The sequence below is a fragment of the Mus musculus genome, chromosome 16 (assembly GCF_000001635.26).
Source record: "Mus musculus strain C57BL/6J chromosome 16, GRCm38.p6 C57BL/6J".
Classification (NCBI taxonomy): Eukaryota; Metazoa; Chordata; class Mammalia; order Rodentia; family Muridae; genus Mus; species Mus musculus.
The window spans coordinates 56,658,049-56,680,123 of record NC_000082.6 but is presented as its reverse complement, the minus strand read 5'-3'; the positions used below and the strand labels follow the sequence as shown (position 1 = coordinate 56,680,123).

General features: G+C 40.0%; 1 protein-coding gene across 43 annotated transcripts in view; it reads right to left on the bottom strand.

Moving 5' to 3' along the window:
- The window catches only part of Abi3bp (ABI gene family, member 3 (NESH) binding protein), a 212,335-nt gene that overhangs the window by 10,012 nt on the left and 180,248 nt on the right, over positions 1-22,075 (bottom strand). For 39 of the 43 annotated variants that reach the window (XM_006522254.2, XM_006522261.2, XM_006522257.3 and 36 more), the window contains 7 exons: positions 19,886-19,960; positions 13,421-13,495; positions 11,731-11,850; positions 8,757-8,885; positions 8,148-8,216; positions 4,888-5,097; positions 2,291-2,399 (listed from right to left, as the gene is read on the bottom strand). In XM_006522254.2, the coding sequence (XP_006522317.1) occupies positions 2,291-2,399; positions 4,888-5,097; positions 8,148-8,216; positions 8,757-8,885; positions 11,731-11,850; positions 13,421-13,495; positions 19,886-19,960 (787 nt within the window). Of the gene's footprint in view, positions 1-2,290; positions 2,400-4,887; positions 5,098-8,147; positions 8,217-8,756; positions 8,886-11,730; positions 11,851-13,420; positions 13,496-19,885; positions 19,961-22,075 lie in introns of those variants that run through there. The other 4 variants (XM_006522260.1, XM_006522263.1, XM_006522286.3 and 1 more) reach the window with 2 other exon arrangements.

The window sequence follows — 22,075 nt, the reverse complement described above, 5'->3', positions numbered from 1 at the left end:
GACACCAGGTATGGCATCTCATCAGCAAGACAGCTGCTGGTTGTCCCACTACTGCAAATAGAACATTGAGCTCCTGCATAGTAGACTGGAACATGGGTAAGTAATTGAGAACAAGAACAGACTCGGATGTGAAAGAATATGTGTGTGGTCCAACAGTACTTAGCTTCTGGAATCTAAATACTTAAGCTTCCCCTTTATACTTTCTCTCTGGTTCACTCTTCTACACTATTCCACCCAAGGGATGGATACACATTAGCTACTAGATAGTCCCAGTTTCCAGATTTCACATTCTAAAAATCAGGGGAAATATTAGAAAAATCACTAAAATGCAGTATGCACATGCGTCCTTATAGTGTAACTCAGTAAATCACCCCAAAGTCACTTTTTGTTATTCTTACAAGAAACCCTGGGGGAAATTCTAAATTACAGTTGAGTTTGCTTCTGTTCGTTGACAAGTACTGCGCTATACTCTTGGCGACACTTCCTTACAACCATCACCATCTGACGCTTTTCTAGTTGTCCTTCAAGCTCCAGCCCAACTTGCACCTCTTCCCTTTTCCAGGCTTTGTGGAGTGTTGTGCCTCGGCCACACCAGCACTTTCACAGGCCACTTCCAGACCTCTGGCCGGGCTGTGTAGAACGCTTACTGATTAGCCTTCCTGCTAGTCTTGAGCTCACAGGCAGACACCACACGGGTTCCCAATTGTAGCTCCAGCAAACAAAACTGGGCTTCAAATGTCCCTGAAAAAAAACTGCTCTCCATTTAGATCATGAGCAATAGGTGCACTGTGAGAAGCCGTGAGGGCAGCTTGACTCGGAAAAGGAACACAGTGTACATTTGCAAAGCAGATGCCTTTCCATGAATATAGTGTTCAATGCCACTCACATTATAAAATGGAAAGAAAGCAGGCAACTAGAGAACGTTTTGCAAGCATAGACCTACCTACTAAAAAGGTCCAATGAAATGTTTTTCTAATCTTCCCTTAAAATCTATTATGGCTAAAAAAAAAAAATGGGTTTCTTTTCTCTCAATCTTGCTAAGGAAACAGAATCAAGATCAACTGGGCTTTAACTGAAAAATATGCGTATGTTGGCTAACTTAAACCTTTCATGATTATGAACAGTGGGAAAATGTTCCATATTACATCTCAAAACAGAGCACTTTAAAAAATCATATTTGTGAAAGAAATATATTATTTTCTACAGTAAAGGCCTAAAGATTATACATAGTTAACTTCAATTAGCTAGCTGTTTATTTTCTTCTAAATGATTGTTAGAGTGTCCCTTTGGCCAGAATCCAAACAGGCTCATTCTCACATCCCTACCCATCCTCTCCACAGGGAGACGAGAATAGAGAGGTTGAAGAATGGAAGCTTGGGGGGCAAAGGCAACCTAGGACCCTTTCTACAACTAATCAGAAATGTCCAAGGGCCTTTTTTTTCAGTAATAAAATGGATTGATATTTTGGAATAAAAAGAAATAATATAACTATACTGAAAAAAATGAATAGTCTCATGTTAATGTATAATAAACCATAAAATATGCAGATGATTGCCAAAATTCTATTCTCCTTCTCAGTGTCAAGTCTCCAAAGCAAAGGGATGCTGTACCTATGTGGAATATTTGGAAAGGATTAGGAGGTGTGGCCTTGTGGGAGAAGCATGGCCTTATGGGGGGAGGTGTGTCACTCAGGGTGGGACTTGATAGCTTGCTGTTAAGATATAAACTCTCAGCTCCTGCACCAGCATTGTGCCTGCCTGCTGTCATACTTCCCACCATGATGGCCATTCCCTCTGAAATGGGAAGCAAGACTCCAATTAAATGCTTTTCCTTTATAAGTTGCTTTGGTCATGTTATTTCATCACAACAATAGAACAATAACTAATACAACCTGGGCCCAGGAGATAAAATATTTGTCTGTGTTTTGTCAAGGAGTTTTCATTCTTTGTTTAACCCCTTTCAGCATCCGAGTCAAAACTTCGAGTTAATTTCTGCCGTGCATACTCCATTTTTACTAGCTCACAGATTTTTCTAAATTTTCATATTTAAAACCAATATTTGCAATTAATGGCCTATTTTTATGCAGACATTTATTCTGTTAATTTATAAGGCTGTCTTATTAGCCCTTTTATCCCTAATGAGAATATTTTGAAAATGTGATATGAGTTATTCAGAATCATATTAAAGAAATCCCGAATTAAAATAAGATCCTTTAAATAAGGCATTGTCCTTTGGCGGTGGCGCAGTTTCTGCAATCTCAGAATTCATCTGCAATAGCACTGGGCCTTACCTTGTATCTGGTTTCAGGTTTTCTACTGTAGAGAACGTTTGATTGGTAATTTGAATGGACTTGTTCTTCCCACTGAATGACCCATTTTCTCTGGATATGACTTCATATTCTGAAGATGGAAGAAAACAGTAGAGACTTGTGTTATGTCTCAGTTGATTTAGTTGTTCCTGAGGCTAATGGAACGCTAAAGACACTCTCATAGCAATGACAGATTGGCTGCAGTTCCAGAAACATGATCTTAAAAAAAAAAAAAAATTGTATCTATGTGTGTTTCGGTTGCAGCGGAGAGATGTGAATGCAGGTCCCTGTGGGATCCAGGAGATGGTGTTGCATCTCCTGGAGCTGTAGTTACAGATACCTGTGAGCTGCCCAGTGTGGGTGCTGGAAACCAGAGTCATGTGTGCCGAAAGAAAGAGAAATGCTCCTGACAGCTCAGCCATCCTCTAGCCCCATGACATCACCATCTCATCTTTTAGCAAATTTCAGTCACCAGATGGCAGAAGTTCTCAAAGCATTTGAGGCATAGTAACCATTCAGGCTTTATCAGAGTGGAAGAAGGCCCGAGAACTGGTGAAGACTGATGGCCATTGCTTTGCATAGGGAGCTTATGGCTTGCCACTGGTAGAAAGAACAGTTTATGGAAAGCACTGTACGAGGAACGGTGCTCAAATGGAAGAGGTGTTTCTTGCTATCTTTTTGTTTGGGGGGAAAGGCACAGAGTATGGTGTCCAGCTACAACAAATCTGACCCTAAAGCTGTGTAAGCAGCAACTGTTAACCAACTGTTAACCAAATAATAAAACCCCTTTAAAATTGGATTTTGTACCTAATGCTTACTTAACTATGTTCCCTGGATAGTTTCCTTTGTATTAAATAAACGCCACAACCTTAATGTCTGTGTAACTTTCCCTTAAAGGCTTGTTTCTATGAACTTACAGGACTCACTCATCAACAGGGAAAGTCCTTCAGAATAAGAGAATCTGACAGACATGTTAACGTGTTTCCCTACTTCTCATTTGGGATTCGTTGGTATTAGCTGAGCAGCTTGCTGATAGGTAATCCATAGTTTTGTAACACTATAGTTAAAAATGACATTTATGGAACACATTACTAGGAGAGATGTTCTGATTTTAATATAGTTTAAGAGAACAATGCCTAAATGTGGAATGTAGCAAAAGAATTAAATGCGATCCTTGGACATGAAAATTTTAATTTTGAAATTAAATTTTTCCAAGTGGCTCATTAGCATCTAGTAAGAAAATAATTATGGAAACTGTTAGGTAAGTAAAGTTTAATCTCCTCATGACTCATTACAATTAAAAATTTATACAACTTAAATAATTGTTACAGATTCAGAAAGGGAAATCATACAATTTTAATTTTTTAAGTCAGATACTATCCAAGTGGACATGTACTAGATAATTAGGTATGTCAGATTAAATAATTCCAACTTGATAGCCCACATCTTTAGGGCAAACAAAATTTGGTTTATCGTTTCATTTCAGGAAACTAGAACTCATTATTTGCCAGTGTATAGTCAGAGTTTTGGATGTTTTAATATATGTGGATAATTTGAAAGCCAACTGGCTTTTAGGAACTGAGATAGCAGTAGCTCCTGACTCTACCCTAAAGGAATAAGCGGGACCAGTCAGATGCTAGGAATACTGGTGGGGGCGCACTCTTTCTCAGAACAGAGGCTGTCTTGTCATAAGACAGGAAATGGGTGCAATATGGCAATTCAGCACAGGTAATATTTATATGGCAAGTTGCTCAGATCCCATGGTTTTGTAGGGAAAAAATGATTGCTTTTTTCCCATTACCCATGGTAGAAAACATTTTCAGAAGATTCTGAGTCTCTTCACCCACACCCTGGCCCCCCATAATGCTCCTGTCTACTCCAGACAGATGCTTATCCTACGCTTCTAGTCCCTGCACCAGGGGCCCAGCAACAGTTGCTCAGAGACGGGCTGACTAGGAACCATGTCCTTTGGCAATCCCTGATGTCATTCCTCTCCTTTCTTGTTTGACTCTCCTTTTCTATATATCAAATCAAGGTGTACTAAACAAATTTTAAAAATGACTCCAAGTTTCTTATTTCCACCAGGAATTGGGTCAGTGCAGCACTATCAAAAATTTCCTCAAATAAGTAACAAGTTGCCTGGAGTGAGGGACTTTTAATTTTTTTATTTTTATTTTTATTTCTAATTTCTGCAAAGTTAGTTGAAATAACCTTAGCCTGTTTGGAAGTTCTCAGCCAGTTTAGAAACTGGGCTGGTGAAAAGAAAGCTATTTAAATATTATCAGTGGTGTCAAATCTTCACACACTTTATGTAATGATCTTGGTGACATCATAAGATTAGATTTTCAAACTGTGAAGGGGATTCTGAGAGGAAAGGAAGGCATACAGCTTTAAAGTCCTCAGTTAACTAGGAGCCCATCACAAAGACCAAGACCTTTGTCTACCTAAGATGCTTTAGACAACAGAACTTCACTTCTCCTTAGATGGGATTTTTGTGTCACAATTTGACCCACACTGTCTAGGTACCATGCCATCAAAGCTTCCCACCAAAATATCACATCCTACTGCCACAGACTTACCAGTGACAGTGTCATTTAGAGGTTTTTCCCAGTCCAAGATGACAAATGAGGGGCAGCCTTCGACAGTGACCACAGTGAGGTTGGTGGGTGGGTTCTGTGGTGGGCTGGTGGCATTCCCCTCCGTGGCTTCCTCTGTAGGGAACCGTCTGACTGAGTCAGTGATGGAACAGGGCTTGTTTTCAGGCTTTGGGATATATCGCACATGGGGACCTATGAGTAGGAAAGAGAGGACTGACAGTTAGCCCGCTGGAAACTCGTGAAGAAGACGGAGGAGGTAACCTCGCTAAGTTTTATCATCTATGTGAAGGCTTTGGTGTCACATCCTGAGAAGGCATTTGAAAATAGAACTGAGGATGACTTAGAAACAAAACTGTTTTCTCTGGGGTATCTGACAGATGCTGTATTTATAGATGTACCTAGTGTTGATCTCTTTGGATATTGATTCATTTTTTCAGAGTTGGTTCCTACCTCATAATTTATAGGTAGTGAGTCTAGGGCAATAGGAATGGGCACTACACTAAATGTTCTGAACAAAGCCAGACCCACAAGGACCAAGCAGTTCTGAATAATCAACTATATTTTAGAAATGAAATATCCACACACCCAACAAGATAAAAGTCACGGGAAAATATTGTCCGTGGTGAGAAAAATCAGTCCTTTGAAACCAACCTAGAACTTGCACGGGGGCTAGAATATGACACAAGGAAAACATGGCAGTATAAAAATGACCCATGAAAGGAGATTTAAAAATGACCCAAATTTCTAGAGATGAAAACTGTATATAAGATGTAAACCACATAAGGTAAACGAGTGCACAAGAGACCAAAAGACAGAAGACAGTGACCTTACAGACATAGCACAAGACAGACAGACAGATAGGCAGAAGAGAGGGGGAAGGAGAGAATGGAGAGAGAATGAATAGATAATGGGAATTGTGAGCTTTGAGAAACATTGATGAGTTCTCATATGGACATAACTCAAGTACCTGAGGTCGGGGAAGGAATGCATGAGCACAAAAATATTTTAAGAAACAATGACCTTAAATGACCTAAACATCTAAATCACAACTTCAAAGAGCTAAAAATCAAAGCACCTTTCAAGAGCAATAAATATGAAGATACCTGTACTAATCATAAGTTCCCCAAAACTATTGAAAAAGACACAGTATTTAAAGGAGAGACAGACAGACAGACAGTGTAAAGACTGATAAAAGTGAAAGTTACAGTAGGTCTCTCACTGGGAGAATGCAAAAATAAAAAATACCCATAATGGGGTCACATGTTCAATGCAGAATTAATAACCAGTGAAAAATACTTTTTAAAAAATGGCAAAATACTTGCTTTCAAAACCAGCAAGCCTACACTGTAAGGCAGTAGTTGAAGGAAAAGTTTCATTGGATGGGCGTGTCCCGCTCCCACAAAAGGATAAGAGGTGTAAGATAGTAATGATGTGGATGTCTATAAACAATATTTTAGTCCAAGTCTAAAAGTTATTTTACTTTTAAAAAAGAAAACAAATTTGTGTAATGGTTCTTGGCAGTAATAGTACAGAGCCAGAAGGGCAGAAAGGAGCTGTAGAAGCGTATGTGTGTTAAGTGCCAGGCTCGTCATTGTGCTGGAAGGCAGATGGGAAGAAGTTAGGCTCACCCTGTCAGTCCTCACAGAACAGCTGAAACAAGGAGTCATGAGGGAGAAGACACAGAAAGTGGAATTATAAACTTTAAGAAGAATGCAAAAAAAAAAAAAGAGAGAGAGAGAGAGCAAAGAATACATATAGATCTATATAGAAAACAACTAGCAAGATAAAAATTTACCCCTAAAAGTATCGATAATAATTTGAAAGGGTCCATAAACTAGAAACAAAAAATAGCAATTGTCAGATTAGATGAGAAAAGTAAGACTCAGTGGTATGATGTCTAAAAAATACAGTGCAAATATAAAGAGATTAAATTATGGTAAGAATAAAAAGGTGAAGAAAGGATGTAATTCAGAGAAAGCATGACTGGATACGTAAATTTCAACAAGTCAGATTTCAGAGCGAAGATGTCCATTAGAAATAGGAAATACCTTGTAGGATGAATCCAAAGATCAGCCAATCAGTAATTTATTATAATCATAAATAAGTTAAGCCTGCACCTCACCTCGATGGACTTAAATATAGAAAGAAAGGGACTGATAAAAGCCTAAGTAAGAACTTAAAAGTGTGGAGTGTTATCCTAATCATCATGGAGTTCTTAGTAGACAGAAGGGACTCACAGGCACAGTGCAGTGAGCAGGTCTTGTGACCACACAACAGGAAGGAAGCCACCTGCAGGGCAAGGAGAGAGGGCATTCCTTGCCTACAGAATTGTAAGAAAAATAAATTTACATTGTGAAAGCCACACCCAAGTCTGTGGAATTTTCTTAGGGTAGATCCAAAGAGTCAAATTAAAAGCATAATTATATATGCTTTGCATCTGTTAAAATGGAAAGGGCATTTTATTTTATTTTATTTTATTTTATTTTTATTAGGTATTCTCCTCATTTACATTTCCAATGCTATCCCCAAAGTCCCCCATACCCTCCCCCCCACTTCCCTACCCACCCACTCCCACTTTTTGGCCCTGGCATTCCCCTGTACTGGGGCATATAAAGTTTGTGTGTCCAATGGGCTTCTCTTTCCAGTGATGACCGACTAGGCCATCTTCTGATACATATGCACCTAGAGACAAGAGCTCCGGGGTACTAGTTAGTTGGAAAGGGCATTTTAAAACTGACTATACCAACTTCTGGTGAGGGTGGAGAAACCAGAACCCTTACCAATACTATCAGAAATGTCAATGTGTGGAAAGATACAATGATGAAAAATGGTTTTGTGGTAACTTCAAACTTCATCTCTGCATCCATGAAAAATGGCCATGCTCTCCCCTTCTATTGGCTGGAGCTCGGCTGTGAGACTGTTTTGGCCAATGCATGCTTGCAGATGTCACCTCAAAGGGATCTCAAAATGTGCCTATTTGGGTCCCACCTCCTTTACTTTGTATTATGGTGAGAATGGCATCTCCTGGGTCACTGCTACTCTTTGTCTCAGCACAAAAGGCAGGCACGCAGGGTCGACCTGAGGCTCGCCCAGCAGAAGCAGGCTGCTCCTGCTGTCCAGCTGCCTTGCACAAGTATGAGAAATTCATATGGTAGCAAGCTCCTACACTGTTTATAGAGTGAATACCTGACTGATCTACCTACAGAATATTCCAAGAACCAACAATGCAGAGCCAGACAGACCTATGAACCTGGGCTTCCCAAGGGGATCAGTTTCTTTGGTGGGACTTGAACTGAAGTCAGTTGTAGTACCTGAGAATGAAAAAAAAAAAAAAGAATGAGAAACTTAATGAAATAGAAATAGAAATTCATAACACATTGACAGAAATAGTATAGATGAAAGATAATCAATATTCCTCCGAGATAAATTGCTTGTAGTTTGATTTCCCTTGCTATTCTTATAACATACTTTTATCTGAAGTAAAAATGTTTTTAATTGTGTTCTGGAGTGTAACAATGGTGGATTAAAAGTTATAATGATAAACTAATACTAATTAATAAATTGAAATATCTGTAGTTTATAGTAACAGGTAGTCTAAATTTTTTAATTTGGTAATTGGATAGTCTATATTTTTAGTAAAAGAAAAAGAAGACTTGACATTTCTGTCTGCCAAGGAAAGGAGCGTATTCTGTAACAAGAGGTTGACAATAATGATTACTCTAAAACTGAAAAGACAATTACTCCTAAAATTGATGAAAATTGAGGACCCCCAAACCAGGAATTTGCTCACCCCAATTTCAAGTACACTAGCATCTCAGAGCAATGCGTCTAGTGAGAACGAACATACTAACCAAACTCTTCTTCTGAAGCAGGAGCAGTTGGTTCCTTTTGTTCTGCCCCTGGTCTCGCTGTGGCTGTTCCGATAGGGTGGAGTGTTGCCTTCAGGGGTGGGGACGTTACCCGGCTGGAGGAAACAATTCCTGAAATTCAGAACCAAAGCACTGAGGCTTTGTAGGAGCTGCACCAAGTTTCAAATTTATTTATTTATTCAATAAACGTTTATTAAGCACTTCACCATGTGGCTTGGCATGATCAGCCAGGCTTGGAGAGCACGCAAGACCTGGTTCTTGACAGAGACAGATGCCCGAGCCAAGGATCTTAAAACATCACAGATATTGTGAAAGAACTACAGAAGGTCACAGAAGGGACAAAAAGAGGGAATGGTCATGTCTATGGGGAACGTGGGTATCAGTGGAGAAGAGTGTCTTGACACAAGTGCCAATAAATGAAATGATCAGTAGGAAGCAAGAAGAGCTTCAGTCTGTGAATCAAATCAGGAAAACATGATTGTTGAGAGAGGAGAAAGCCCAGGCCCAGCTAAGCATGGAGGGTCAAGAAAAAGTAGATCATGGAAGAACTTGGGTATCATTCCTATGGATGTTATTTGAAGGTTAAAGGACTGTGAAAAGATTTCCAATAGTGAAGTAACACAAATGGATGATATTTCACTCGCCATAATGGGCTACCCTAGCCATTTGGTGCGCTGTGAAAGAAGCTGAGGGAGATGGCATGACCTTGCTTAGAGATGAACTGGTAGACCTGAAAGACATCCAGAGAAAGAGGACAAAGATCCCCAGAGCAATGCCTGGGGACTGGAACAGTGCTCCTCTGAGTTGCTATACCCAACCCCTTTACACTAAAGCTACTTATCAACCTCTAAAATGGAATCCATCCCAAAGTCCAGGCAAGACTGAGTGTTTAGTAGAGTAAGAGTAATATAGAATAGGTTTCCTATTCCTCCTGGGAAAAGAAGCTCTTCTTTGGCTACCAGTCAAGGGATACCTGCTGGACTTCCAGACTTGGGCTCAGTGTGCAATCATAGCTAAGTCAGGTAGATGGACCACAGCCTTTCCCCTACAGACACAGGCCCTTGGTCCTAGAGGGAGTGGGCCACAAGAAAATGGCAAGCAAATCCAAGAGAAGTTGTGCTTTTCAGATTGACAGAGTCAGCTGGAAATGGGGTTAACATGGTCACCCTGGCAAGCAAAGTGGGACTTGGAGGCCTCAGGCGATTTGGAGATAGTCAAGGAATGGTAGATGTCACACAGGGACCAAGACTGTTAACAAGCACCGTGAGAGAGCCTCTGAGTAAGTCCCAAACATCCAGTGGATTTCTGAGTCACAAGGACTGTACCACTGTAGGTACTAGGTGCTAGGTTTTGAAGTGAAATCCTTTTGATTAGAGGGGAATGGTGGGGCATGGAGACCTGTGAGCTGAGGTAATCCGAGAGATGGGGTGTGTTTATAGGGTAGAGAGGCTGTGCCAGAGCTACACTTCCTGACAGAGAAGAACGAGGACATCATAAGCCCAAATGCAGGACCAGTGAACTGTGGCTGAATCCACATAGCCTTGCCCATGGGATCTCCTGCAGGGGTGATCTCCTGGGTTCTCACAGCACGCTCAGGCAGCCCTGACTCGCCAGGAAGAGCTGAACACAGTGCCACTCATGTCACAGCTGTTTCACATCACAGTTAAAGAGAACAACCCGGCCTCTGCATGAGGACTTCCTCTGCATGAGCCTTGACCCAGAAAGGCCCAAGAAGCACCAACTAGAGACTGAATCCTCCTCTAGACAGTGGGGGAAGACCTAGAGCACGGAATCTCCACCTTCCTAATGCTGCAACCACTTAATACAGGCTTCATGTTCTGGTGACCCCCAACCATAAAAGTATTTTCACTGCTACTTCATAACTGTACATAATTAGAAATTGTAATGTGAATATCTATGAATTTTCCAATGGTCTTAGATGACCCCTTCAGGGGTTATTCAATCCCCAGGTTGAGAACCACTGACTTTGATTCATGAAACATCCTAAAACCATTCTCATTATCTTGTTTAAAAAACTGACATCTCTCCCTTCACAAAAACCCTTTACATGTTCACCTTTCATAGCTGACTGTAAAACTTTTATGTAGTTTCAACCGACCCAGTCTTTAGGATGTTAAGCTGTGGAAACGGAGGGAAGACAAGGAACACACAGTTTGCTAGCAGAGTCCCAAGTGGAGGGAGGTGAAGCTGTTTTTGAACTGGATCAGCTATCACTGGTTCTTAATTCCACTCATCTATTTATTCAGTTAAGACTATCAAATTTCCTCTATATTTTCAGCACTCAACTGGCTTCTGGAGTTTCAGAGAGAAGACACCAAGAGCTGTCATCACAGAACTCACAAGCTCTGAGAGGAAGATTAAAAATAAAAATAGGACAAAACCATTTGGTTTTGGTTGTTGTTGTTGTACCAAAGATATATATCAAGAACCACACAGACTACAGTGGCAGTGCTAAGACTTTTTTGTGGAGCTAGAAGATGGATGCTGTATATGAAAATGCAGGCCTGTTGGGACCATTCTCTGACAGCATGAACCTACAAATGGAAGTAAGACACAGCTTAAGTGCTCACTATCTTCCCAAGCACTATAACACTGCCAATAGCAAGAAGGTGAAGTCAGTGACAGGATGTCATATTTTCCACTCTCCCTGAGGATTTGGCAATGCACAGCACCCCCTACTTCTACTCTGAACTCACCCACTGTTAAAAGCCAAGTCACCTTCTCGCTAGGTTCCAAGAATGCGGATATCTCAGTAGCTAACTGCTCTGGATATGGAGGGATGGCTTCTTTCAGTCTATCTACCCTGCAAAGCTGTGGCTAACAGCATCCAGTCTTTGTGGCCAACACAAGCAAGCATCTGTCACGTGTGCAGTGGTTTGTTGGGTCGGCTATTAAAATGCAGTCAAGAAGAGAGAAAACAGGCAAGTGAACATACCCGCACGTCCTGGCTTCCCGGTGACATTATTCGGGGGTAAAGGCCTTCTCTCTGGAGACACAGGTCTAGTGGACGAATGCCTATGTGGTATGGGTGGACGACGCGTCCCTGAGACTGAGCCTAAAAGATATTTAAAAGTCAGTACTTACAACAAAAAAAATCAGTTTGAAATAATTGCTCCTTCATAAACAGCAGAATAGCAGTTGGATGCTAAAATATTTCATATTTTATAGAAAAGTGCATCTAAACTTACACTAGTCAAATATTTATGGATAATGAATCACATTAGCATTTGTAAATCATCTCCTGGAACTTTAGATATAATATGTAGACATGCATGACTTGGAATATCTTTCCTCTGGAGATACAACAGAAACATATAATAAACAGAATAAACCGATGAACTTTATTGTTCCCATTGTCTGCAGTTGTGAACCTACAAGTCATTTTATCATTTCGACTTTGGGTTGTCTGGCATATCTATAATTTTTCTTTTTGTAGGTGTTTCACACTATCCCCTAACTCTAATACATAGTTATAATTAAACAACGTTTGAACTTCTCAAATTATACCAAATAGCACTGGTGGCAGCATCGGGAATGTTGTGACTGTTGAAGCAACTGCAGAGTTGAAGCACACAAGGGTTCCTAGCTAGGGGGCATGACTAGGAGCCAGTTTTACCACGCTCTTTGCTCACCTGCCCACAACCTCTGTTGCAGGGTTCCAGCCCAATAAATGGTACAATTTTAAACCCTGTTGGCCTAGAAGGCAAAGGAAAGTAGCTTTTTATTTTATTTTTACTTTTTATAGTTTGTTTAATAGAGTCTGTTTTGCAGGATGGTTGGAAAAGTTAATGGTGTCTGGCTCAACTCACCGTATCTCAAACTTTAAGCCATTACAGCTTTAAAGTGTATTTCTTTCTTTGCATTATTTGTGTTGATTTTAAATAATCAAGAAGAATTTTCCACCCAGGAAAATACCATATCACTTTAAGGTATTTTCAAGGCTGTTAGGAGGAGAGACAACAAAGAAAGAGGTTGGAAAGATAGGAGAGAGGGAGGGGGAGGAGAGGGAGGAGAGAGAGGAGAGGGAGGAGAGGGAGGAGAGGGAGGAGAGGGAGGAGAGGGAGGAGAGGGAGGAGAGGGAGGAGAGGGAGGAGAGGGAGGAGAGGGAGGAGAGGGAGGAGAGGGAGGAGAGGGAGGAGAGAGCCTGGCGTACTTGCTTAGGAGAGGATGGCCATATAAACACCAATGCATGAGAGCGTCTCTCACAGCATCCTTTTAAAGAGTAAAGAGTCTGGATTGTCAGCTTCATATGTCTATTACATACACTTTACTCTTAATACAGGAACATAAATAATTTCAGGTCAAATTATATCATGATGAATCACACAAGAGCGAAGCTTGAAAAACTAAAAGCTCTAAAATCCAGTGGCTTTATACTACGTCACCATGGCGGCTCCTCAGAATACTATAGGAAGCAACCATTAGGTTAGTATTCCCTGAAGGGTATTAAAAGAATTTAATTTGTCCTTTCTTTCCCTAACTATGGAATGTTTCTCTAGCTGCTGGTCTACTGCTTATGTGGTTCTCACATACAGGAACCATGCAGATAGAATTCATCATTCGTCATTGTGGTTACTGTGAAAATTTGAGCTAAGGTTCCAGAGGGTTCACCACTTATGCCTTACCTGGTTTTCTTGTGGCATGTGAATCCACTGACGCATTTCTCCCAGGACTTGGTGGCTTAGGTGCTTGCTTGGTTCCTAGGAACAGACACAATTAACAGGCATAACGGTGAGCATTCTTTGTCATGGGCATTTGATAAGTGCTGTCTGGGAAAAGGTGTGTTTCTTTCATAAACACTGGTACTTTTGTGCCCATTTTAATCATCTTCTATTATCCAGACATAAAGATACTAAAGGTCTACATTCATTGTTTCTATTTTTCTCTGTAGAGCTGGCACTGGGCTGTGGTTTGGGCTTTTGTCATAATTTCTCATGGCATTAATCCTGTGCTGGCTGCCTGGGAGGTATTGCTTCACATATTTTACCAAGGGTGAATTGTCACCTTCTGCCAGTCTTTATGAGTGGTTAAAAAGATAATTTTCCTCCAATTCCCCAATGCCCATAGAGAAACTTTAGAAATCCAGTGTGGTTGGGTTTATATTTATTGAACTGGCTTTTAAAAATATTCCTGTGCAGGTCTGGTATACTGAGATTGTTGAGGCTATGAACAATCTTTACCTTTGGGGGTTGTAAAATAGTCCGGGCTTGGCAGAGAATGCTAAGTTGCTGTTTGTAGGAAACCAGTTCAAATTTGCTTTGTGTGATTTTTTTCTCTCCCATCTCCCTCAGACATAGTAGTTTTCTGGCCATTCGCCTGAGTACCTCAGATAGGCTTTGAGAAGCTTCTCAGGATGCAGGGGACCAGGGTGACTCACCGCAGCTTCGTGGTACTGATTTTTTAAAAATTATCTTTGCTTTCTACAATTTTATTTTGAAATTAAAATACAATTATATAATTTTCCATTTCTTCCTTCCAGTTCCTCTCAGGTACTCCACCCCACCTTGATCTCTCTCAAATTCTTGGCCTCTGGCTTTTTTCCCTTTAATTGCTGTTGCACACACATACACAATACACACACATACACACACACTGCTAAATATGTGTGTATATATACACTCATATATACATATATATTCATATATGCAAACATATATGTGATGTATGTGTGTGTGTGTATGTGTATATGTATACCTGCCCAGTCTGTTTAATATTGCTTGCATGTGTGATTTCAGGGCTGATTCTTTGTTATTACATATCCAAATATGAGGCAGCTCTTCCTGGAGGAAGGTTGTTTCATTTTCCATATTTCTTAGTTGCTTGTAGCTCTTTGATGAGGGTTGGGGTTCTACGAGATTTTCTTCTTCCATGTGGGGCATGTTTGTTGGTGTCATCTGTGTTTAGGCAGCCATATTGGTGATGCTTCCTGTCTGATATGTGCTTCATCTTCCCATTCCTCCTCCTCCTCTTCCTCTTCCTCCTCCTCCTCCTCCTCCTCCTTTTTAAGATAGGGTCTCATTATGTAGCCTTAACTGGCTTAGAACTCACTGTGTAGACCATGCTAGTCTCAAACTCATAGAGATTAGTCACTAGCCTCTGGCTCCTCCGGAGTGTGGAGATTAAAGGCTGTGCCACCATTCCTGTCTCTGACAGTTTTTATTAAGAAAGAACCGGAACAGTCTTTAGAATCTAAGTAGGGAATCTCATTTCAGAAACAATCATCCTAAAAAAGAATCCATGCGCTGACAGCTTGATGGTAGTTTGCATAGTAAAGATAAGAGACCATATTTAATTTGCCACTTTGGACATTCACAATGACAACCACAGTAACTGAATGCCAACAACTCTGATTTCACAGTTATGTCTCAGAGAACGTAAAAAGGCAATTATTTATGTTATGTGTGCAATGATTTAAACACATTTAACGTGCAGGCAGATATACTGATCCCAGATAGTTTTGCTTATTGTAGTTTGAATGAGAATGTCTCGTGTTGGCTCTTGTATTTAGACCCAGGGTACCCTGTTGGTGGTGCTGTTTTGGGGCAAGGTTATGGAACCTTTAAGTCGCAGTGCTTTGATGGAAGAAGGGTGAGTTCTGACAGTTTATAGCTTTGTCCTCCTCCCTGTATTCTGTGTTTCCTGTGCGTGGTGGTTGCAATGTGATCACTCAGCCCCTGCCCATCTCCATGCCTTCCCACCTTTATGAACATCTAGGCCCCAAAAGCAGGCAGGACATACAGTCATTCTCCTGATTTCGTTTTTGGCCACGGTGTATTTTTCACAGAAACTAAAAGTAACATACACAGAAGTTGGTGCCATAGAATGAAGTTGTTGCTGTGAAGGACCCAACCTGTTTGATTTTTGGAGGAATGAGAAAGGCTTTGTAATTTTCTTCTAGAAAACCTGTTCCTATGCCTGGGGTACCATAGGGTCAGGGAACTAGATCATGCAACTGATTATTCTGTAAATGGCATAAAGGCACAGGAAAAAAATACTTCCATGGGTTTGGTGAGGTTTGATTTATCATAATTTCTCAAGGGTAACACACAGAGATACAGACAGACAGACAGACAGACAGACACACACACCCTAGAATGCCAGTAAGCTATGCGTTCTTTGAGTAGATCTTATAAGCCCTTCTCTAAATATTTTGTCCTTCAAAAACAAAATATTTAATTCTAGTACTGTCTAAGCACTCCATATATTTATAAATTGATTCAAGCTTCCCAAACTTCTGTGTGAAATATAATATCCAGGACCTACAAATGAGGAAACCCGAGGCCAGATTCAACAAGCTGCCCAAGGTCTACTGGAACTCAGAATCACGTGCTCTCAGCTCTGAAGCCTCTTCCTCAAGCACTGAGTCCTCCTATTGGCACCTTCTTCTGCTCCTCACACTGCTTCTAAGTGACTACAGCCTATATATTCCATCTGCTGAGAAGGCTACGGTTCCACCCTATATGAGAGTTAACGACTTTGGCTAAGGAGCATCTGTCCTGTAACCATGCCATGCCACCATCATGTGGCACTTCCAAACAAATAGTTGCAGGCTCTCAGCAGTTCCTTATAGGGCAAACGTAGATCCACTGACCCCAGCATGGGTACAGGCAAATGCCTGGAAGCAAAAGGTGAGTTGGAGATTAAAGAGAAAAGGGAGGAAGGGACATGGGTCTGAGCAAGTGGTGAGAAGAAGGGAGAGAAACTGGAAGGAAGACTATATTAGAGCAGAGTGATTTTCAGCTTCACTAATGCTGAGAACGACCATTTAATACAATCTCTCATGTTGTGGGAACCCCCAGCCATAAAGTTATTTCATTGTTACTTCATAGCGACTATTATGAATCTTAATGTAAATATATGATATGCAGGATTATCTGATATGTGACCATTCCCAAGGGTGATCTATTTATATCTGTAGATGTAAATCAGCATGTCGACAGTGCACCAGCCCTTCAAATCCAGCCCATTATCATTGGAATCATTGGAAAGGGCCCTGGGAACATTAGCTCTGGGGCTCACTCGAGAGAGCTGGAGACAGGCAACTAAGCCCTAGGCTCTGATAAACCAGTGAACATGGGCAATTTAAGGTTAAAGGAAGCACAGAATCATAAGAAGGAGAAAACTTTTTAAAAGGAAGCCAGTATAAGACACTGTAGCAAATGGGTCCTGTGGATTGCCTATCAGGCAATCTATCCCTGCCTGTGGGCTGGATTCTTTTCCCTTAAATAGGATTAATGGATATATATATATATATATGCTAAAGGGCAGTTACCTCTGGAGGCACCAAGACTAGAACCTCAGTGTGGCCCACCATTGCCATATGGGAGTTTTCCAGAAGTCTACAGATTTACGTAATTCATCACTTAGCAATTTCTTATCCAAGATGAAATAATGATTTGGGGTATTTCTAACCATAGTAACAAAACCTTTGCAAACAAACTTGTTGGATTTCCAATGGTATCAGGGGAAATCTATTTTCAATGAATCAGTGACTCTACCCCCTGTGATGAAAAGGGTAGATATTATGGAGGACAGTTCTCTGTGCTTTTGCCTCCAAATATTAGCACCTAGCTAAAAGTTCTTAAGCAATAATCCAGCAGCCTGGAAGAGTTAGCCACATCCTAGGAAAACACATATCTCACCCTGAGGAGACACACTCCACGTGGGGGCAATAAAGTGTGGTTTCCCTGTTAGGATAGACAGAGGAGTCTGAGATCATCTGTGTAGTAGAGTCTGCTTCAGAATTCTACTTTGCCTGGCATGTAAAGAGCCTTCAAACTGTGATGGTTGAGGGGCTGGAGAGATGGCTCAGTGGTTAAGAGCACTGACTGCTCTTTCAGCGGTCCTAAATTCAATTCCCAGCAACCACACAGTGGATTACAACCACCTGTAATGGGATCTGATGCCCTCTTCTGGTGTGTCTGAAGACAGTTACAGTGTACTCATATACATAAAATAATTTTTTTTAAAAAAATCTTAAAAACAACAACAAAACAGTGATGGTTGAGCAGCTAACCAGCCCAGTAGTTGTCATCTTCCAAGAAAAGTTGGACAAGTCTCTTCTCTAAAGACTCAGGCAATAAACTATACTGTTTCTCATCACTTTTCAACTTAGAAATTTCTAATGTGTGGAACACTTTAACTAAACTGTGACACCTATGTGTCTATGTGTGGAAATCATCAAAAAAAAAAGCAGAATATTAGAATAAGGGCCCATCCAAATTATGAGCCTTGGGCTAACATGATGGGTAACTGAGTTCTATATCTTAGAAACACATTATAGAAAGAGAGGACCAACTTCTGCAGATTGTCCTCTGATTTTCTAATTTCTGTATATGTACCTGTACATACCCCCCACACACACACAAATAAATATGTTTTATAAAACCTCAACCTCTGTAGGCTACTTTCTAACCTTAAAATAGCCCTAAAATAAATAAAAATCAACCTACACAATGCAAAGCAAGTATCTACAATGGTGTTAAAAAATAAGAAATATTTAATTAGCACCTAGCTAAGACTGACCCTGAAGATGATGATGGATAGATGCTGTCTGTTGACCTAACTACCTCAGATGAATAAGATGACTCAACAGACACTCTCAATACACTGACAACATAATGTAGAACAAGTCAACACATTTGGTTGAGCATTGGAAGAGAAACAAGGAATGGGGAAAAGGTACCCCATTTGCTTCACCTGTGTTTGGCAGTAGTTTCTTCCCAGTAGTTATACCTCAAATGCACTTGTCTTCTGCAACTATTTTGGGCAAGATATTACAAAGATGACATATATTCAAGATGATAATGACAAATATTGGTTCAAAAGTGGGTCTTGAGACAAAGCCATACTGTTGGTAAGCTCTAGTATGATAATGCTATTTGCCCTCTTTGGATGATACTCATTGTCCTGGAATCATGTTTGATTGTGTTAGAGGCAACAGCTCTCAATTAGGGTCATAGAAACTTTCATTTTTGTTGTTATTTGCTCTGTGAATACCTAATTTCTATTTTTACTTATGTGACCTGCAGAGAATCATTTGAATATTAAATCTGTGTATTTAAATTACTCCTAAGGAGATCTGAGAGAAGATAGCTCTTGATAGAGCCAGATAATCTAGGCCAATCTGAGAAATTATGCAGTTCCCACTTCCAGGTGGGAAGAAATTGGTACAAATAGGCTCAAATAGGTGCTGCAATGTCTCAGAAATCTATAAATCCTCTTTCATTTGGTCTGAGGAATAATTAAATTTCCAGAATTCCAGATACCATATTCCTCAAGTACAGGAAACACATTCTAAATGAATATAAATCATTTTTAGACTATCTTTAAGTATTATATCTCTTTCTTACTAGGAGTTGATTAAACATGGTGCATATACATTAAATGCATTCTAATTTTATTAACAGCATTTTGCATATGTAAACACATGATTTATATTATTAAAATATCTCAAGGGAACACAGCAGTTCCATTTGCCCATGGAATAGATAGGTTGGCATTTGAATTTTTATTAGGCCCATTCCTATAGCTCTAAGGAAGTTAGGACTGTTTCATTTGATCAGAATGGTTTATAAACTTTAATAGGACTACAGCCATAATGACCAGTTGTTAACTGTGTTGAATTAAGTCTGCTTCTTCTAACTTATATTCCACATTGCACACTGTTAACAGATAGAGGCCCTTCCGATGTGGTGATGGCTTCTGTGGGAGATGATGAAGTGGAAAACTAAGTAACCATGAAGACTGACTTGTGCATACAAAGTCGTTTGAAATAATGGAAAACAACTATTTTTACTATTTTCATTCTATAATTAATATCTAACTAGAATTATTTTTGAGAAACAAGACTACATATGACAGCTAATTTAGTAGGCTAGGTTTAGAAAAGTGAAAAATTCTTTTCCAACATTTTTAGGGATATTTGAAGTTGATTTTTGAAATGAGTTAAAACTTTAAATTCTAATTTTACAAATATTTTCCAAAATGTATAAAAAAAAAGAATTGATGTTTGAATTTAAGAAAATTATATGAGATGGGCAGCATTTAATTTTGATACAACCAAAGAAAAACACACTTGTGGTTATTACCTGTTCCTACTCCGTTTTTATGGGACGTCCCTCTGGGTTTGGTTTTATCAGGCCTTGTAGTTGTTTTGTTCAGAGCTACAACAAAGTAGGGATTCGATATTCAGTATTAAAAGTTTGCAGCCAAGGAAAACAAAACTTTTCACAGAACTGAAAATCATTTAGCTAGGCAATAAAGTAATGACAGCTCGCATACAGAAGAATACATGATCCAGAATATAGAATATAGACGCCACACTCTAGTCATAAACTTTCATAAGTAAGAATGAAAATCTGAATCTATACTGGGGTGGTCACTGGGTTTCAATATTTTGTCTTTAAAAAAAAAGGCAAGTAGCAAGGGAATTTCTAATTCTGAGTGTAAAATATTTTTTATTAGATATTTTCTTTATTTACATTTCAAATGCTATCCCTAAAGTCCCCTACCTACCCACTCCCACTTCTTGGCCCTGGCATTCCCCTGTACTGGGGCATATAAAGTTTGCAAGACCAAGGGGCCTCTCTTCCCAATGATGGCCGACTAGGCCATCTTCTGCTACATATGCAGCTAGAGATATGCTATAAGACACATTCTAAAACAGAATGGAAGGAATATCAGGACTGCATTTTACCAAGTGAAAACCGAGACCTGAAATGTACTTAATGTCAAGGCCACTCGTAATTGGTGATCCTTTTGTGGGCTGTTTAATTACAGTAGTCTTCGTATAGATCCACTGTTGAGCACTGAGCCATGATTCCACCATGCATACCTCTCTCCTGTTCTCTAGAAAACCAAACGCTAGGCGCTGCCTGTTTTTTCATTCCATTGTTAATTCCACTCAGCACCTCAGTTTCTTCAAACATACCTCCTAGCACGTGGTAAGCACTCACTCATTGTAAACCAGTACTATTTCTGTATTCTACAGAAATGTTCAATCAGTCACATATGAAAGATTCCTTGATTTTTGTAACACAAAGTCACATAGAAATACCTTCTTGTAATAGATTTTTCTACCTAATTACCTTTAGGAGTTAGAGATTATAGCCAAAATATCAGCTCTCTATATGGTAGACTAGGAGACAGCAGATTCCCAGCAGGCAGGCAAAGAACAAAAACCCTAGGAAGATTAATCTGTTTTCACATGGACATTTAAGATAGCTAACTTCCTGCTTCTTCCTCCCCAAGACAAACACTTGATGGGAGTTGAACTTCCTCTTCACCCCAAGAAACTGTTGGGGAGCCCTAATGTGGAGGGAAATAATCTACTTCCCTTTTTTTGTCCAGATCATCCAACAACCTGGGACAGCCCAAATCAGTCAATTCCCAGAGAGGAAGACAACTCATTAAACACACACACACACACACACACACACACACACACACACACACACACACACACACACCACTCCAATTCCAGCTCTGGGTCTCCTTCCTATACCAGGACTCTGCCAATGTGTACTTGGTTGTCTTGGGCATCTACTTTCAACAAGATCTGGTTGAGAGATGAGACGTTGCTCTTGTGCCTTTTTATTCTTTACTGTAGAAAAACAAACCATTCCTGCAACCTTAGATGCCTCCACTTTCAAATATGTGTATGTGTATATACTTATATTATACATTGAATATTACATATATGATATTCAAAGAACATAAGAATGCTGTTTCGTTTCCCTAACATACCTGGAGATACGTTCACAAAGATCACACCTTTGTGAATGGCTTATTTCAGTCAGGACCTTGAGAATAGCTAGAATCGCAATGGAAGAGGACAAGAAAGAGCAGAAAGGTCTTAGCTGGTGCTGAGGTGCTGGTGCCATAGCACAAGAGCAACCTACACCGAGCAATTAGCATTGCCTTAAACTCCCAAAAGGGTAGAGTTCCAATCCCTCTCTGAATTGGTTTGTATGACGTCTCTCTCTCTCTCTCAATACAGAACTATACTTTTGTTGTTTATAAATATTTGTATCCTTTGAATTGTGGGCAAGAATTCCCGGAAGGAATCTGTGTCAGCAAAGAGTGATTAGCTGATGTGAACTACCATGATGTGGAGAGGTTGGAATAATGTAGGTCCAGAGCTTGAATAATTTTGAGCTACCATTAGCCTCCTAAATAGCCAATCCTAGTCTACCTTCTGTGTATGCTATAACTAATAGATAAATCTTTAGTGGCGCATTAGCTAAGAAGGCTAACGAGCTTCCACCAACCCAAAAGTG